At 48.1% G+C, this 17,630-nt stretch overlaps 1 protein-coding gene across 3 annotated transcripts in view; it reads right to left on the bottom strand.

Moving 5' to 3' along the window:
- The window catches only part of LOC118217041 (voltage-dependent T-type calcium channel subunit alpha-1I-like), a 179,592-nt gene that overhangs the window by 39,863 nt on the left and 122,099 nt on the right, over positions 1-17,630 (bottom strand). For 2 of the 3 annotated variants that reach the window (XM_035398800.1, XM_035398818.1), the window contains exons 7-15: positions 16,195-16,537; positions 15,092-15,184; positions 10,318-10,651; positions 9,566-9,966; positions 5,539-5,690; positions 4,393-4,578; positions 2,753-2,870; positions 1,054-1,209; positions 589-679 (exon numbers count right to left, since the gene is read on the bottom strand). In XM_035398800.1, coding sequence (XP_035254691.1) covers positions 589-679; positions 1,054-1,209; positions 2,753-2,870; positions 4,393-4,578; positions 5,539-5,690; positions 9,566-9,966; positions 10,318-10,651; positions 15,092-15,184; positions 16,195-16,537 — 1,874 coding nt within the window. Of the gene's footprint in view, positions 1-588; positions 680-1,053; positions 1,210-2,222; positions 2,254-2,752; positions 2,871-4,392; positions 4,579-5,538; positions 5,691-9,565; positions 9,967-10,317; positions 10,652-15,091; positions 15,185-16,194; positions 16,538-17,630 lie in introns of all 3 variants that reach the window. The other variant, XM_035398810.1, reaches the window with a different exon arrangement.

The following is a 17,630-nucleotide window of genomic DNA, read 5'->3' as shown; positions in this document are numbered from 1 at the left end:
GAAAATGGGAAAAGGTGTCTGCTACAATTGTAGTCATAATTACATTATGACACTGTATAGATCTTACACAGCCAGACATAAATCTATTTCTCACTCTGTCTTTCTTGCCATTTGCTTTACCTTCCAATATTTCCCTTCACACCCCCGCTCTCCATCTCTCTGTCAGTTTATCTCAGTCTCACTGTCACTTAAATTGAGGGCATTAGGAGGGCTCTCTCTCTCTCTCTCTCTCTCTCTCTCTCAAGTAAGCTTTATTAGCATAACCACATTTCAGCATATTACTTCAAAAGGGATTGTTCACACAAAAAAACAATAGCTGCAACATCAACTATATAAACAGTAATAATAAACACTTGGGTGCTTGGACCCTAGGTAATGGGAGCAATGCTGAGGGAATTTGTTAAGAAATAAAAAAAATGGTAACAATCAGCAATAACCATAACAATGACAGTGTAAGCTACTAGCTATTAGGTACTATCATCCCCAGCTCTCTCTCTCTCTCTCTCTCTCTCTCTCTACCATATGCTGAAGCACTCAAGGGAAATCTCTGGTGCTCTCTCTCCTCCACCGCTGTACCCTGTACTCTACCTGAGAGCTGAAGAGAGTCTTTGTGCTTCTCGCTCTCGTCAAAGTTGGAGGAGGACCTGTCATCCTCGGAGTACGACCGATTGGCATCCCCCTACCGCAGAGATGGAGGGATGGAAAAAAAGGGAGGGAGAAGAGTACAGTTATAAAGCACAGAATGTTGCGTGTTTGGAACTGGAAAAGCATTTTAGTTTAATCATCGGTGCTTTTCAAATGAACATATTAAGCTTTGGTCAAAGACCATTGCCAGGACACATGGTCTTTCTGAAAGCATAATGAAAGGTCTGTCATGCATTTAAGGGTACACGACTGAAAAATAAAATACAGTATTATTCAAATATTACTCACACTATCTCAGTGGTGTAACACAAATCACAGCCAATAAAATCACAGGGACCCGCTGATACTTCCAATATGATTCATGGTGTGACTAATTGACACACCCGCCCCCCACCCGCCCGCCCTCACCTCGGCCTGGAACCCCTCCACCAAGATGGCCACCAGCAGGTTGAACAGGACGTAGTTCCCGAATGTCATGAGGGCCACAAAGTACAGGGCAGCCAACGGAGAGGTGGAGGCCATGCCGTTATACAGCACCACATTCCAGTCCTCCTGGGTTAGGATCTAGACACACACGTACACTATTATACAACACCACGTTCCAGTCCTCCTGGGTAAGGATCTAGACACACACGTACACTATTATACAACACCACGTTCCAGTCCTCCTGGGTAAGGATCTAGACACACACGTACACTATTATACAACACCACGTTCCAGTCCTCCTGGTTTAGGATCTAGACACACACGTACAGTATTATACAACACCACGTTCCAGTCCTCCTGGGTTAGGATCTAGACACACACGTACACTATTATACAGCACCACGTTCCAGTCCTCCTGGGTTAGGATCTAGACACACACGTACACTATTATACAACACCACGTTCCAGTCCTCCTGGTTTAGGATCTAGACACACACGTACAGTATTATACAACACCACGTTCCAGTCCTCCTGGGTTAGGATCTAGACACACACGTACACTATTATACAACACCACGTTCCAGTCCTCCTGGGTTAGGATCTAGACACACACGTACACTATTATACAGCACCACGTTCCAGTCCTCCTGGGTTAGGATCTAGACACACACGTACACTATTATACAACACCACGTTCCAGTCCTCCTGGGTTAGGATCTAGACACACACGTACAGTATTATACAACACCACGTTCCAGTCCTCCTGGGTTAGGATCTAGACACACACACACACTATTATACAGCACCACGTTCCAGTCCTCCTGGGTTAGGATCTAGACACACACGTACACTATTATACAACACCATGTTCCAGTCCTCCTGGGTTAGGATCTAGACACACACGTACACTATTATACAACACCACGTTCCAGTCCTCCTGGGTTAGGATCTAGACACACACGTACACTATTATACAACACCACGTTCCAGTCCTCCTGGGTAAGGATCTAGACACACACGTACACTATTATACAACAGCATGTTCCAGTCCTCCTGGGTTAGGATCTAGACACACACGTACACTATTATACAACACCACGCTCCAGTCCTCCTGGGTTAGGATCTAGACACACACACACACTATTATACAACACCACGTTCCAGTCCTCCTGGGTTAGGATCTAGACACACACGTACACACTATTATACAGCACCACGTTCCAGTACTCCTGGGTTAGGATCTAGACACACACACACGTATACTATTATACAGCATCACGTTCCAGTCCTCCTGGGTTAGGATCCAGACACGCGCACACACACACAATTATAAAGCACCATGTTCCAGTCTTCCTGAGTTAGGATCTATACCCACATGTGCACTATCATACAGTAAAACGTTCCAGTCCTCTTGAGTTAGGATACACACACACACACACATCTGTTCGGGATCTACACTTGTGTGTCTTGTGTTTCGTTAAGCCTTGTTAATGTTGTCCTGTGTCCAGATCTAAACGTGTGCACAGACACTCACACAAACTCGCATAAACATATATGCACATATACATCCATGCCTCAACAGAACTTGGCTGAAAGCACCACACACGCATATCTATTGTGAGGCCTTGTTCTGGCCTCCACATAAACTAGGACCAGGGGTACGAGGAGGGGTCCCTGTACCTGGAACACAGTGACGATGGCCCACAGCAGAGAGTCAAAGTTCTTCCTGTCCGGGACGGTGTCCCCCGTGTCCGTCTTCAGGCTGAACTTGCACCCAAAGATGTGCATTCCCAGGATGCTGTGGGAGAGAGGCGAGCCAGGTAAACCCACTGTGGGTCTCAAATCTTAACGTACCAAGATATTGTGACCTAATTTTTACTATTCATTTCATACAAGGCAGGTAGGTACAATCCTGTCATAAAAAGAGAATTTTGTATTAATTTGATTCCCCACCTCCCATACCCACCCCCGGTCCCTACATCCACGTACCACACCCTGGTTCCAATATAATATAGATGATGTTCAACAGATTTATAGACACAAAATAAAAAATGGAAAAAAGAAAATGTACCAAGATGACGTGCCAAGATAAGTATTCCCATGAACTGTGTAGTGACGGTGGCAAGTTCAAGGAGGATTGTTTGCCAGTTAAGGAGGACCACTCATGTACACCACAGATCCCAAAGAAGCCGCTCACAGCCCTTAACTGTGATGCTTTCACTGCAGTGAGTGTAAATGTACACGCTTTACGTTCTCATTGGAGGACACCAGTGTGAATTCAGCGGCGATATAAATTAATATGAAAATTATGTGTACGAATTGAAAGGACTGCAATGCACGGCGCTTTGCTCAAGCCACTCAAGGAATCAAGGGCTATAATTTTGCAGCACGTTAGCGCTAAGTGTTTATGCGAGAAATGTTGTCTTAATTGGCTGAGGAACCCACTGCATGCTGTGCTCCTAATTCATGTTCCTTCCTTCTGTATCTTTCTGAGTGGAGAAATTATGCAGAGAAGCTGAGGAATTCTTTGTGATTTTTTTTTCTTTCTTATTTATAAACATCATCTTTCTTGCCCTCTACATCCAGCATGGGGATGTACGCAGGCCAAAAGTATGGATTTCCTGTTTCTGACGGCAGTGAACTGATATGAAGAAGCTCAGGTGCCTTGCGACTGATTGCTACAGAAAGACATGGCTGTACGTCAGCGAGGGGGCCCTTCGGAAAAAGCAGTTCACGGATGGAGAAGCAAACGGTTTCCCATCTCTGCTCGCTTAAATCCTTTCGTTATGTTTTTCCTCAGGGCTGCCTCACACCCCGGCCACCGCGTATAAACAAACAAACAAAAAAAAAAAAGAGAAAAATGATCCCTTTAACCGGATGAATCGCGGCGCGGAGCCCGAGCCGAAACCACGGCAACGGTGGACGGGGGGGACGGCGTCCGCGCGGGGAAATGAAGACAAACAGACGGCGTTAGCCGGTGTTCGGGGTTCCTTCCTGTTCGTGTGAGCGCGGCGGTGCGGAACGCCTGGGACCCGCCATCTATCGCGCTGCTCCCCATCAATCTCGCCCCGGCAACGCTATCGACTCACCGCTTTGCTGCCGATTTGCCTCATGATCAGCGGTGGGCCCCAGGGCCCCGGGGTGGCACTGATGATGGGAGGGGACTGACAGGTCTCCTTGGAGGTCACTCTGGGGTGATTTCCCCCCCCCACCGGTAATATCCTACAGCGTGTTTGCCCCCGCCCCTTCGGGAGGCGGGGTCTGGGTGGGGGGGGGGGGGGGGGGGGATTGTAGGCGGAGGCCCTGGACGGGGCACGGACCTGAAGATGAAGATGAAGAGCATGAGGAGCATGCAGAAGGTGGCCACGTTGTCCATGGTCTTCATCAGCACCACCAGCTGCCTGCGCAGAGCCGGCATGAAGCGCACCAGCTTCAGCACGCGCAGCAGCCGGAACGTTCTGAGCACCGACAGGCCCCCGTCAGACTGGCCGACGATCTCACACACACTGGGAGAGAGAGAGAGAGAGAGAGAGAGAGAGAGAGACCCGTCAGACTACCCAATGATCTCCCACACACTGGGAGAGAGAGAGAGAGAGACCAGTCAGACTGGCTGATGATCTCACACACACTGGGAGAGAGAGAGAGAGAGAGACCAGTCAGACTACCCAATGATCTCCCACACACTGGGAGAGAGAGAGAGGGGGAGAGAGAGAGAAAGAGACCGTCAGACTACCCAATGATCTCCCACACACTGGGAGAGAGAGAGAGGGGGAGAGAGAGAGAAAGAGACCGTCAGACTACCCAATGATCTCCCACACACTGGGAGAGAGAGAGAGAGAGACCAGTCAGACTGGCTGATGATCTCACACACACTGGGAGAGAGAGGGAGGGAGAGAGAGAGAGAATAAATGAGAGAATGAAAGGGAGGGGTGAGCAGGAGAGAGCGAACAGCACAGAGAGACAATGAGAGAGAAGGGGGAGTGGGAGAGAGATAATCGGAAAGCAGGAGAGAGAATTAGAGAGAGATTAAATGGAGTGAAAGAGAGGGGGAAGGAGCAAGGAAGAGAAAGAAATTAATTGGGAAAGGGGTTGGGTGAGGTAGGGGACAGAGAGGAACAGAATGGAGGAGGGAAACAGAGAGATAGAAAAGGAAATAATGAAAGGAGGATGTAAGGCGAGAAGGTGACAGGAGGGACAGTGATAGGGAAAGAGAGGAGGAGGAGACATAAATAAAAGAGAGAGAAAAGATGAGGATGAGAGTGTGACAGCAAGAGGTGGAGAGAAAGAAGAGGAGAGAGAGGAGTAGAGAGAGGCAGTCAGCGATGTTGAAAGAGCAAAAAGATATTTAAAGAAACACAGGAGGGAGGGAGGAGCGAAGAAGACAAGAGAGGAAATAGACATTTAGCATTTTTCTGAGCTGGCATTTAGTGGTCCCACCCCCTGTCCTCTCGCTCTCCGCCCCTCACCTGATGATGACGATGATGCCGTCAAAGATGTTGTAGGGGTTGCGCAGGTAGCAGAAGCAGCCAAAGGCGGTGAGTTTCAGGATCATCTCCAGTGCGAACATGCTGGTGAACACGATGTTGCAGATCTCCAGAACGTTAGTCAGCTCCTCTGGCTGAACACAGAGACACACGCATACGCACTGAGCGTAGAAGACTTCCGGGGGAAGCCAGCATTCTAGAACTCCATCGCTGCCAATTACCAGTAGGAATTGTTACACCGGCATTGGAATGTTCAGTTATGAACATTCTAATCACATATTTACACCTCAGAGAGAGAGTGAGAGAGAGAGACAGACCACATCATGAGAGAGAGAGAGAGACCACATCATGCACACGTGCACACACAGCATACATGCGTACAAGCAGACACATATTCACTCATGCACACAACACACAGATAGACAGCCAGACAGACAGACACACACACACACACACACACCTAACATCACTTACTGACATTTTTGTCATAGGCTTGACCTTTTAATTTCAACTAACTAATTCATAATATAGCATTCACTGTACATAGTTTTATCTTGTAACCACTGCTTTGGCAACACAAGTGCCTATATTTGTTTGTCATCCCAATAAAGTACTTTGAAATTGAAATTGAGAGAGAGAGAGAGAGAAGAAGAAGACACACGCAGAGGACAATTTGGGGCCAGCAGGTAGAGAGCAAAACATATCTAACATAACTCTACACTAATAACTGGTGAGATAGAAAGAGAAAGAGGGAGAGAGAAAAGGGTATGATGAATGCTTTAACCCCACACTGATCTCTGAAGGCAGGATGAATGAGCTGCAGCAGGGTCATCTCTAACAATGATTTTAAATCATATGTGTGAGGATACAGAGTATTCTCCGTTAAGAAAACAAAAGTTTTTTCTTTTTTTTTTAATGGATGGAGGTTATTCCGATTAAATCAGAGTCCTGAAGACGAGAGAGAGAGAGCTATCGGTACTGCCTGAACACCAGATAACTGCGCGAAGGTCCTCAGTCCCCAGAGAGAAATGACTTAGCGCACGACACGGATGTCTATTACGGCGCAGAACCTGAGATAATGTTCAGATGGAGAGATACCGCAGATCCGATACTGAGAGACCAACACGCCGCTAACAACAGCCATAGAGAGAGAGAGAGAGAGAGAGAGAGAATAAGGAGGCTTTCAGACTGACGGCCACGCTGTCCTCTCGCACCGCACCGCGCTTTTCTTCCTTTGTCTGGTTATCAGGCCATTCGGTCTCACCGCGATCAAAAGCCCACCATCGATCAGCTTAGGGAAAAGCTCACAGCTTCCCTCCACACAGGCCCAGCTCTGGGGAGTGCAGGACGCTGAAGAAATGTCCTTTCACAGGCGCAGACCAGCGCGGCTTTCAGGGGGCAGACGCGTACGGACACGCACACAAACACTAACAGAATCACACTCAAGCACACTCAAAGGCATGACAGCAGGCACACAGGCACACAGATGGAGGAACGTACACATGCATCTACACACACACACACACACAAACACAAACATGTGCACACACACAACATTACATATGCACACACCACACACACAAACATGCGCACACACACAACACACACAAACACAAACGTGCACACACACAGCATACACATGCACACACCACACACGTGCACACACACACACACACACAAACATGTGCACACACACACACACACTCACACTCACACACAGAGCTGCCCTCTTCCAGGCTGTGTTGGCACTCATTCTCCAGTGTATGCGGCCTCCTACCCAAATAATTAACACCTCTCTCCGGTTTTCTCTTATACAGCTTCTACTGCGAGAAGGCTTTCAATTACTGCTGTCCCTCAAATTTCAATTTACACACTTACAACATTATTTTAACTGTTTAAAATAAGTCTATTTCATCTATTTAAAGTCTTCTAATCTATTCGTTTCCATGGTACAAACTAACGTGTTAGCTTGACTGACTGGTAAGTTTAGCGATCAAAATCTTCTCAAACATGATGAATGACTAACCTACTAGTGGATCATTTCAGGTAATTACCACTGGACCAAAATGATGAATTGTGCTGGCTGTAATTTCCCAGCATTATGCTGGTTCGGCTCCATGAAGCATAAAGAATATTAATGAAGGTCATATGAGTCATTATGTTTTGATGAGGTAGAAATAAACAAAAAAACAAGCAAACAAACAAACAAAATAAAAAAAAAATTAATAAAAACTGATCAAAGCATCACATGCTAGGTTTTCACAGATACCTTAAATCAGCACTCAGTAAACATGGCATCGATGATTCAGCTGTAATAAGTGGAGGAACGATCTGATCAATGAGCTGGCCGTAGCAGCTGGGATGGCGGTGGAATTTGAGAATGTGGCCTCTCTGGCACTCACACCTGTGGCCTGTAAGGTGACGGACAGACCGCCTCTTTCTCTGCAGCAACAGCTGTATGTGCGCAAAGAGCGGAGAGGCGAATATGCCTGCAGATGTAAAGGAGCTTAAAGTGCAGTGTAACCTTCTGTGTGAGTGTACGTGTGTGTCTGATTGTGCATTTCATGCCTGCGTGCATGCGTCTGTGTGTGTGTGTGTGCGTCTGCGTGTGTGTGTGTGTGCGCATGTGTGTGTGTGCGCCTCTCCACTCAGAGAGGTTATTTTTAGTACCTTCAGAAACTAGAAAAAAAACACCACAGCAGGCCGGGAAGAAGTGAGTGGGTGGACGACAGTGAGAGAGAGAGAAGGGGGGGGGAGAAGGAGAGAGAGATAGTGAAAGGGGGGAGAGAGAGAACGAAAGAGAGAGGGCGAGGGGGCAAGGAAGGCACACAGGGATTTTCACACTATAAAGAAAAGCTGTGCAATTTTAACCTGCCAATTAAAGACTACAAGCACTTGCAATACCAAGAAGCAAGCCTAAACAAAGTCCCCTTGGCCAGCTGATCCTGAAACACACTGAGCAGAGACACACCACCATCAGTCAGCCAGCACCAGGGCACAACTGCACCAGGACTCCCAATTACAACCAAGGAAATGATCAAACACCTGAAAGAACACCTGCCATCTGGACCTCTGGGAGGCAAGCACAAAAACCAAATAGAGGGACCCAGGCAGAGTACCTAATTACCGTCAAAGAAACGTACCGGCGAGGGAGATTCTGACACAAAGCCACCTAACCCATCTCACCCTGGGCCTTCGAAAAGGACTGACACAGGCAAACCCGGCCTGCCAGGGAGGAGGAGGTCATGTGATCACTGCGAAACCAGGTGGGCTGAAGGCGCGAATGGCTCTGACGGAGTAGCAACCCTTTCCAGGTAAGGGAAACATTCTCTAAAAATATAACCACTGTCCTGTCCAATTTCCCGACAAACTGTGTCACATATTTGGAGGATGTCTGTCACGCAGGCACGGGGCTGTTAAACTCCAGTCCTGGAGGGCTCTCGGCGTCCGCAGGTTCTTGCGGTTTCATTTTCATCAGCAGCCAATTTAGCCCACTGAAAAAGTCATGCGGACTCTATGCGCAGTCAATAACTTCAAGTAAGCTCTTAAGTGCAGAAACATAGGCAAACGCCAGCAGACACTGAAGCCTTCCAAGACTGAGCTTTTATTGGATGAGAGGCCCACAGCACTACCAGTATCAATATACATTGAAACATGGCACAGACTGAGAGACACATATTGGGCACTACATATTGGGTAGAAATTGGACCTGTAATTGTCTCAAATATTTATTGTCTTAAATAACAGCATTGCTGTTATGGAACTGACTAAAACGCAATTGTCGGTTATCTGTCTTACTTACATGTGCATCTAGCATGTGTAATTACAGCTATGTTCACCTTTGCATGCCAATATAGCATGCTGCATAATACGGTAGAGGTGTGTATTTTCATATTTCAAATTGCATCAGTTGTCGATGCTTTGGTAACACTATTCTGGTTCCCGGCTACTATAGCATCACTGAACTGAACTAACAGAGAGAGTGAGAGAGAAAGAGATCAGGGGTTACCTGTTCGTGGTGCTCGATTCCCATGCTGATAGTGTTGATGAGGATGGCTATCATTATTCCTCTGTTGAAGTACTTGCTTTCCACGATGCCCCACAGCTTGATTCGCATCTTGTCCCAGAGTGCTTTGCAACGTCCACCGCACGGCCCCGCCCTCTTCTCGGCTTTGCCCTCCGCGGCGTCCTCCCTCGCCTCCCCCGCCTGGCTGCCTTGCCCGTCCGTCTCTTCCACGGCGCCCTCCTCTGCCTCCTCATTGGTTGATGAGCCCGCAGGTCCCGCCCCGTCCCTGAGTGACAGGGCTGCAGTGCACTGCGGACACCCGTCAGAGTCTGGAGGGACCGAGAGGTCAATGGGGTTTCCCACAGAAGTGTGGTCAGGTTTGCTGTGGTGTGGACAGTGTGATGCTGTCAGGGGCAGAGGCAGAGAGAAAAGAGAAGGTAACTTTGGGGTTAAAAGAGGAAGTATATGGGAGATGTTCAAAGGAACATGAATCACAACCACCTTTCTACCAAATATGGAGTCAGGCAAATGAACACTTGCCCTGGATGAGTTTTTTTCCCAAATCAGAACAATGACTAATTAAGTAGAAATTCATACATTTTATCATAATTCCTACACATTTTTAGTCGGTCTAACAGGTAAGCTCTGGAACCAGGAGAGTCCCCAGCTTGTCCCTTTATAGATCAATATCTCAGTAATCCCCGTGACCTTTGCCCCCTCAGCCCCAGTCCCGGCTGCCCTCCCTGCTGACTCACAGTGGTGGTGTCGATGGCGTCTGTCCCCCGCGCCGAAGCTCCCCCTCTTCCCGGCCTTGTGTGCGTTGGCTCTGGCGCCCCCCGCTGGTGGGGGGCGGCCGCGCAGGGCGCGGAGGAGGGCGGCGGAGCGGCGGCGGGCCTTGCGCAGCACGTGGCACACGTACTGGAAGATCTCCTCGTAGCAGTCGCCCGGCTCGGCCATGCTGGCCAGCGTGCTGGAGGACAGGCACTGCGCCCGCTGCTCCTGCATCAGCTGGTGCTCCCGCTGCTTGGTCTCCGAGAACTGCGTGGCGATCACCACCAGGCACAGGTTGATCATGAAGAAGGAGCCCACCTGCGGAGGAGTGGGGGAGGGGGGCACGCGTTTACACGGCGTTCGGTCGGCACGCCAGACGCTTTTTTTTCCCGTGGCGACTCGCGGCCCGAGCGACGCCGAGCGCAGGCGACAGGTGAAGTACAGCGCCTGTTAGCGACCTGCCGTCGCCTCGGCCGTCGGTCCGCCAGCGCTCTGCGCGCCGACGCCGTGGCTGTCCCGCTAACAGACAGTCGGCGTTAAGCAGCGGCGACGGGGTTCGGCTGCCGCGGAGTAACAGCGGAATAGCCGGCGAGCGGCTCCCGCCGCGGTGCCAATTTGCGGAGTGCTGGCAGAGTGACAGCTGGCACCGGTGGCGGCGGCGGCGCGGTCGGCGCTTCCTGCTGGGAGGGCTGAGCACCGCCAGGAGAAACGGCGACATGACGGATATTGCACAGCTGACAGTGCCGCGGCATATTGGAGGATGGAAGTCCAAATTAACTGTACAAACACTTGAAACAATGTCTTCGGTAGGAATTAGCATTGCATTAAGCTAACACACCGCTATTGAAGAATGTACTCACAGGCGGCGATTACTGGGGTCCATTCACTGCAATCAGCAGTTTGAAAACACAGATTTATGGCACACATCAACCTTATATACCAGTGGTTCACAGTGATTATTTATTTATTTTTAATATGGAGCTCTGTAATGCTGCATATGATTTGATTTGGCCCCAACTTTAGGGTTAGAGTCTGGATTAGCTTGTAAATATATACACCAAATTTAAGTCAAACCAAAAAGGATAAATCATTTTTTTTGTAAGCCACACCCACTAAAAATGTTTTGCCTCGTCATTTGACCATTTTATAAAACACAAGAAGAAAAAGTAATACCTGTACAGAAGACCCTATATGCCCAATACCAATTTATGAGAAAATTGGTAAATTTTTGTAAGAGAATTATTTTGTTTAAAAATCTGAAAAGGGCAGAAAATTTACCCAGTTAGTGGATCCATGAGGCAAGTCAGTTCCTCTTGACCAGAGGGGCCTGAGTAAAAACATTTGTGTCTCTCGGGCAGACAGGGTATCGGGGTAGCCCTGTGATGGTAAAACCTTTTTGTAATTGTGCACTATTGCGCCACCAGGCGTCCAATCTGTGGTATATTTGAAATAATTTAAGACTTCAGCAGCTCAAACAAGCCTGACTTGGTAAGCCCCAGACTAACCAGTCAAAAGATATTTGAGTTCAATGGGCAGAAAAAAATAACCAAAAACCTGTAGTGCTCGGACCACTAAAGATGAAATAAAATAATTCAATAAAATATTCACAATCTTGCTGTTGAGGGCACACAAGGAAGGTAACAGAGAGAGGGAGTACATAACAAGGGATGATCTAATTACCATCCTCATAAACACACTGACCTGTGGTTATGGGAACAGAGATAATATTAATGTATAATAGGGAAAAATGGAGATAGATCGTCTCAGGCAAAGTTAATTGAGACAGGAGAGTCTGAGGGAAAAGACTTCTTAAATACACTCAATACAGCTACCAACCCAGGTCAGTGTTCAGTTTAAACGCTCTCAATACAGCTACTGACTCTGGTCAGTGTTCAGTTTAAATGCTCTCAATACAGCTACTGACTCTGGTCAGTGTTCAGTTTAAATGCTCTCAATACAGCTACTGACTCTGGTCAGTGTTCAGTTTAAATGCTCTCAATACAGCTACTGACTCTGGTCAGTGTTCAGTTTAAATGCACTCAATACAGCTACTGACTCTGTTCAGTGTTCAGTTTAAATGCACTCAATACAGCTACTGACTCTGTTCAGTGTTCAGTTTAAATGCACTCAATACAGCTACTGACTCTGGTCTGTGTTCAGTTTAAATGCACTCAATACAGCTACTGACTCTGGTCTGTGTTCAGTTTAAATGCACTGAATACAGCTACCAACCCAGGTCAGTGTTCAGATTTTTCCTCAGAAGTTAAGGGATCATGTGACTCTAAATTATGCCCATGACCTTGGATTATAGTGTTTGTGATCTTTTTCCCCGATCACAGACCAGTAAAATTTAAATGGTAGACATTGTAGCATACAACGCTTACAAGTGTGTTTATTTACATTTCTGTTTTGAGATATTGTTTTTTTCCGCCTGTTTTGATGCGTTGTGTATGTGTGCAACTGTTTTGAGGCATCTCATTTCCATGTCTGTTTTGTTAGCTGTTCTTTGATGCAAGACCATTCAAGGCTAACAATTGCTGCCATTCAGTCACGAGCGCTGACGTTCAAATCAACCGGCACTTCCAAAGCTTGATGACAGACACAAGCATTAAAATGCAAGATTCCAAGACCATCCAAAGAAAAAGGATTTAAAATTTCCAACGCAAAACGTATCCAGAAATGCCATGTTTTTTTTTCTTCACTTCGTAAAAATGTTGTAAACCAAGTAGCAGAAGACTTCACCACAACGTCCACAACAACAAATACGTAGCTCCAGTTTAACAAAATCCACATATGCATACACGGCAACTGCATTTGCATGGTTTACACACACATATGACACCCATAACACGTGCACATGCACATGCATGTACGCACACACACACATGCACACACACACACACACACACACACACCAACAGAATAATCAGTACATATTACAATATATGAAGCGAAAGTGCTGAGAGATAAAAATAATCAATGGTTTTGGGATATATAATGTATAGCTGTGTTAAAAGGACTAAACTAGCAGCAGTATATTTGAATGGAGAGGCAGCCAGTGAAATATTGCTCCCTTCCAGCTAACACAAAGACCTGTGGCCTTTTAAGTATGCCATTCTACACTGCATCGACATATTGAACACGGCTACAAAAGCACAGCCTGTACCATCCAAGCGCAGAATCATTTCAACAGCAGAGATCATTTAAAAACTGAGCAGCAAAGCATTTCCATGACAGATAAGAGGAAGTGGAAGCAAGTCTGTGGAGTTTCAAACGCTAGAGTAAAATGTCCCAGGGCTAATACTGGACAAGCTGTAGGAAGTGACACCGGCAAGACTGATGAGACCAATTAATATTCACACAGGCCTGTGGTAAGGGGAGGGAACAAAGGTCAGGTGGCAGCGCGTTAAAATAATGACGATTTAAAAAGCAATAAAAGACAATAGAGCGCACGGCTGTGTTAGCGACAAGCGCCATCGCCTAATTCACCGTGGGGGAGTCGGGTAGAGTTTATGCACCCAGATCTCATTTAGACGCTGCGCTGTGCTTTGGTTGCCAAGCTACAGAGGGTGATATTACAGCAGCGGAGCGAGCGCAATGGAGAAAAAGTGAGCGGAGTTTCGCTGCCGAAGACGTTTCACAGGCAGGGAGATGCTACAGCCGCAGGATGTGTTCTACGACGCGGCAGAGGAAGTTCCCGTCTTTCACAATGATGAAAAACGAGTTGGCTGAAAGGCCCGCTTCCCGTTTTGAAAATGGCCGAGATGCGCGGGGCTGACGGCGACGTGGAGTAACGGCGCGAGCGCGCGGACGCGGGACTGTAAATTAAAAGCGCTTTGTGTATTTACTGCTATCGATCCGCCGCAATGCACTTGTTGCACGTCATTAAATTGGGGCTTACGGGTCTATTAACATCAAATACCTCAGACAGGATCCTGGCAGCTGGACTCTGCTCTAAGTCGAAGCTGGAGTCGCAGTGCGCTGAAGGACTGCAGCACTCCCTCTGATTAGCCGCGGACTCCGCGGACCGCGCGCGCACGTTCATCACCGCGACGTGATAATTAAAGCCCTCACTTCCTCTGAGAGCTTTGGACACGTGGAGCTGCATTCAACTGCATGCAGACAGGTCACCCCAACAAAGGAAGTACAGTACTTCAGCTTTCTGCTGATTGTAGGCTACTGGGATGTTAAGACTGAACATGTCTCACCATTCAAACGCTTACAATGGCAACAGTTTCTCACTGACAGTTTTATTTAATCTTAACTATTAGCCCAGTACTAAAAACCCAGTTTTTATTATATTTCTGTTTTCATGTGTGATTTGCCTTTCAACTTGTCATGCTAATGATTTTAAATCCCATCCTTATCTTAAAATAAGGGTAATATTTTGGTTTCATGGCAACCGAGTAAAATAAACTTTTCTTGCAGTCAAGGTCCATTTTCAGTGGCCATCTGCGTTTTTTAATAAGAAAACTGCCCCAAAGTCTGCAGGAACTCTCTTATCCTGGGCTAACATTTTATCCTGTTTATACATTTGAGAAAACAGCATACCTAGTCATCTCGTGGCTTACCGAACACTTGAAATACACCAAAAAATCTTTAAAGCACATTTTCACCCATGCCTTTAACAGAATATCTGTCTGCAGATAACGGACACCGGACTCAGCAGTTTAAAAATGGGCAGCTAGGGAAAAGAGAGGGAGCCTCCAGCGTAAATCAGAGCTTCGGGTGAAGGAGAGGCAGGGCTCTGTCACTTACGATTATGAGCAGGATGAAGTAGAGGAAGTTGTAGAAGGAGTGAGCGTCCATCACGTAGTACATGATCTCCACCCAGCCCTCCAGCGTGATCACCTGGACAACAAGCACACGCAGTCAGTCAGAGGGGAGGGGGGGGCGGATCCCCGGGCCGCCGGCCGCGCGTTAGCGTGCGCGGCCTGCCGGAGGGGCCGGCGGGAACGGCGCCCGCGCGATCGAGCCCGCCGCTAACGCAGCACGTCGCAGCGCCGGAACTCGAGAGTGAAATCCCACAGTCAAGTGAGGGATTATCTCCTCCGTTTTCTCATCTGCTGACGAGTGCTCTCGGAGGGCAGCGCTAATCTTTTCCCACATCGATTCATTTAAAGCCAATCTCACAATCGGCTAATTGCTTAATCATAACTGTCTGCAGACGGCCGTCGCCAGGGGAGCGGAGGCAGAGGCAGAGGGGAAGTGCGTTCACGAGGAGGGCGGGGGTGCGGTGGAAGCGGGCTGGAGTGCCGGGGCGTGTCCTAGGGGTGTAACCATGGGGGTGCAGCCAGGAGGGCGTGGCCTGGGGGCATGTTCTGGGGCTGTGGCGAGGGGGGTGGTGGGTGGGGGGGTGGAAGCAGGCTGGTGTGCCGAGGCCCGTCCTAGAGGTGTAATCGTCAGGGTGCGGCCAGAGGGCGTGGCCTGGGGGCATGTTCTCAGGCTGTGATGAGGGGGGTGGGGGTAGTCATGGGGTGCCAAGAGGCGTGGTCAATTCAAGGGTTGTGACCTGGAGGGAGCAAGCAGGGACAATGACCTGGGGGAGGGGGGTGTTTTAGGGGGTGTGGCCTGGGAGGTGGCTAGGTGTGTAGCCCTGTGCTGCCCAGCCCTGTTCCTAGAGATCTACCGTTCTGTAGGTGTTCATTTCAACCCTAATCTGGCACACCTGATTCTACTAATTAACAGCTCAAAGGAGATCTCTAGCTTTTGAATGAGATGTACTTTGTTAGGCTTAGAGTAAAAACCTACAGGACGGTAGATCTCCAGTAACAGGGTTGGGCTGCCCTGGTGCAGGGGCATGGTGAGGGGTGTGGCCCAGCGGCGCGGTCAGGGGGTGCGGGCAGGGCGGCGAGCGGCACCTGGAAGATGACGATCCAGGCGTAGCCGATGTTGTCGAAGTTGATGGCGCCCTTGTGCGGGTTGGTGTGGCCCGTGTAGCAGCGGGTGTAGTACTGGTTCCAGTTGATGCAGAGGCCCGCCGCGCTCAGGCTGCCGTTGACCAGCGGCTCGGGGCTCAGGCCCAGCGCCTGCCGGTGCAGGAAGTCGTCCTTGTCCAGGCAGCACTCGCGGCCCTCCTCCCGCCGCGTCGGGACGTCCCGGCAGGACATGATGCCGTTGTCGGCCGCCAGGGAGCAGATGAAGGGGCGCTCGTCGTTCTCGTCGGGCTGGTAGTAGGGCCTGGGAAGAGCGATGCCCGTGGAGCTGCACAGGAAACAGAGACAGAGAAAGAGAAGTGGAGAGAGAGAGACAGACAGTGAAGGTAATGCACTGTACATTCTACAGCATTTACTATGCCTTCAACATTTCACCGGCTCACGTTCTCCCACTTCAAGCCTGCAGAACTGCTGAAAATCTATTCCTCCGGATCTGACAGAATTAATTAAGCACGCAAGCCTTGCACATTGTTACATTATTTAATGATACACTTTAAATTAATTACAGGTAAGTTTCAAAGAATTCACAGAGTCATTAACGTGGTAGGCTGTACAATGCGAGGGATTCATTAAAACTAGACATTATTTCCGCCCCATCTGTCTACTTTCAGATCCTGACGCTCGCACAGATTTTCTGTCAAACATTTCATGGTGCTTTTATGGTTTAAGGATTCCACGTGCAGACAGGGACTGTTTTATTTTGTTTGTACATATTGTGTGTATGATCAGGGATGGACCAGCTACTACTAAGCTTGCCTACTATCGAAATATGCACAATGTTCAAATTTGAACATGAAGAGAGAAGAGAGAAGGGTAAAAGGAGAGAGCAAGAGGCACAGAGAAACAGAGAGAGAGAGAGAGGGAGAGAGAGGGAGAGAGGGATACCATCATTACATTGTATTCTTTCTTTTTTCTTTGTGGGAGTGAAAACAAGTGTTCTACCTAATAACTGCGTTAAATTAGCACATTAAAATGTTTTGTTTGTTAATCAGCGCTGGGCATCTCCATAACATCTCCGGCCTAACGGGCCGGAACTGTTTGCATCCTCGTTTTCGCTGCTTGGGAAAGAGCTGTTTCAGGTCTGGTTTGTTTGTGTTTGCGGTACAGGCACGAGTGAAAAACCTGGAAAGGCCAGTGGAGACCTTCTTTCATGTTCCCGACTAACAGATTATTAACCCCCTTTCATTTACCCCTTCCGATGCTGCAAAGCCACCCCCACCTCATCACACATGACTCAAGAAAGAGTCGTTTCTAACTCTAACATGAAACAGAGAGATTATTTTAGGCCAAATGTTGCAGGAACTCTATTAAATATGCAAATTATACATATAGATATTCATATGTATAATGTAATAAAATAA

The sequence above is a fragment of the Anguilla anguilla genome, chromosome 2 (assembly GCF_013347855.1).
Source record: "Anguilla anguilla isolate fAngAng1 chromosome 2, fAngAng1.pri, whole genome shotgun sequence".
NCBI lineage: Eukaryota > Metazoa > Chordata > Actinopteri > Anguilliformes > Anguillidae > Anguilla > Anguilla anguilla.
Note: the sequence above shows the minus strand (reverse complement) of the source record. Positions and strands in the feature narration are given on the sequence as shown.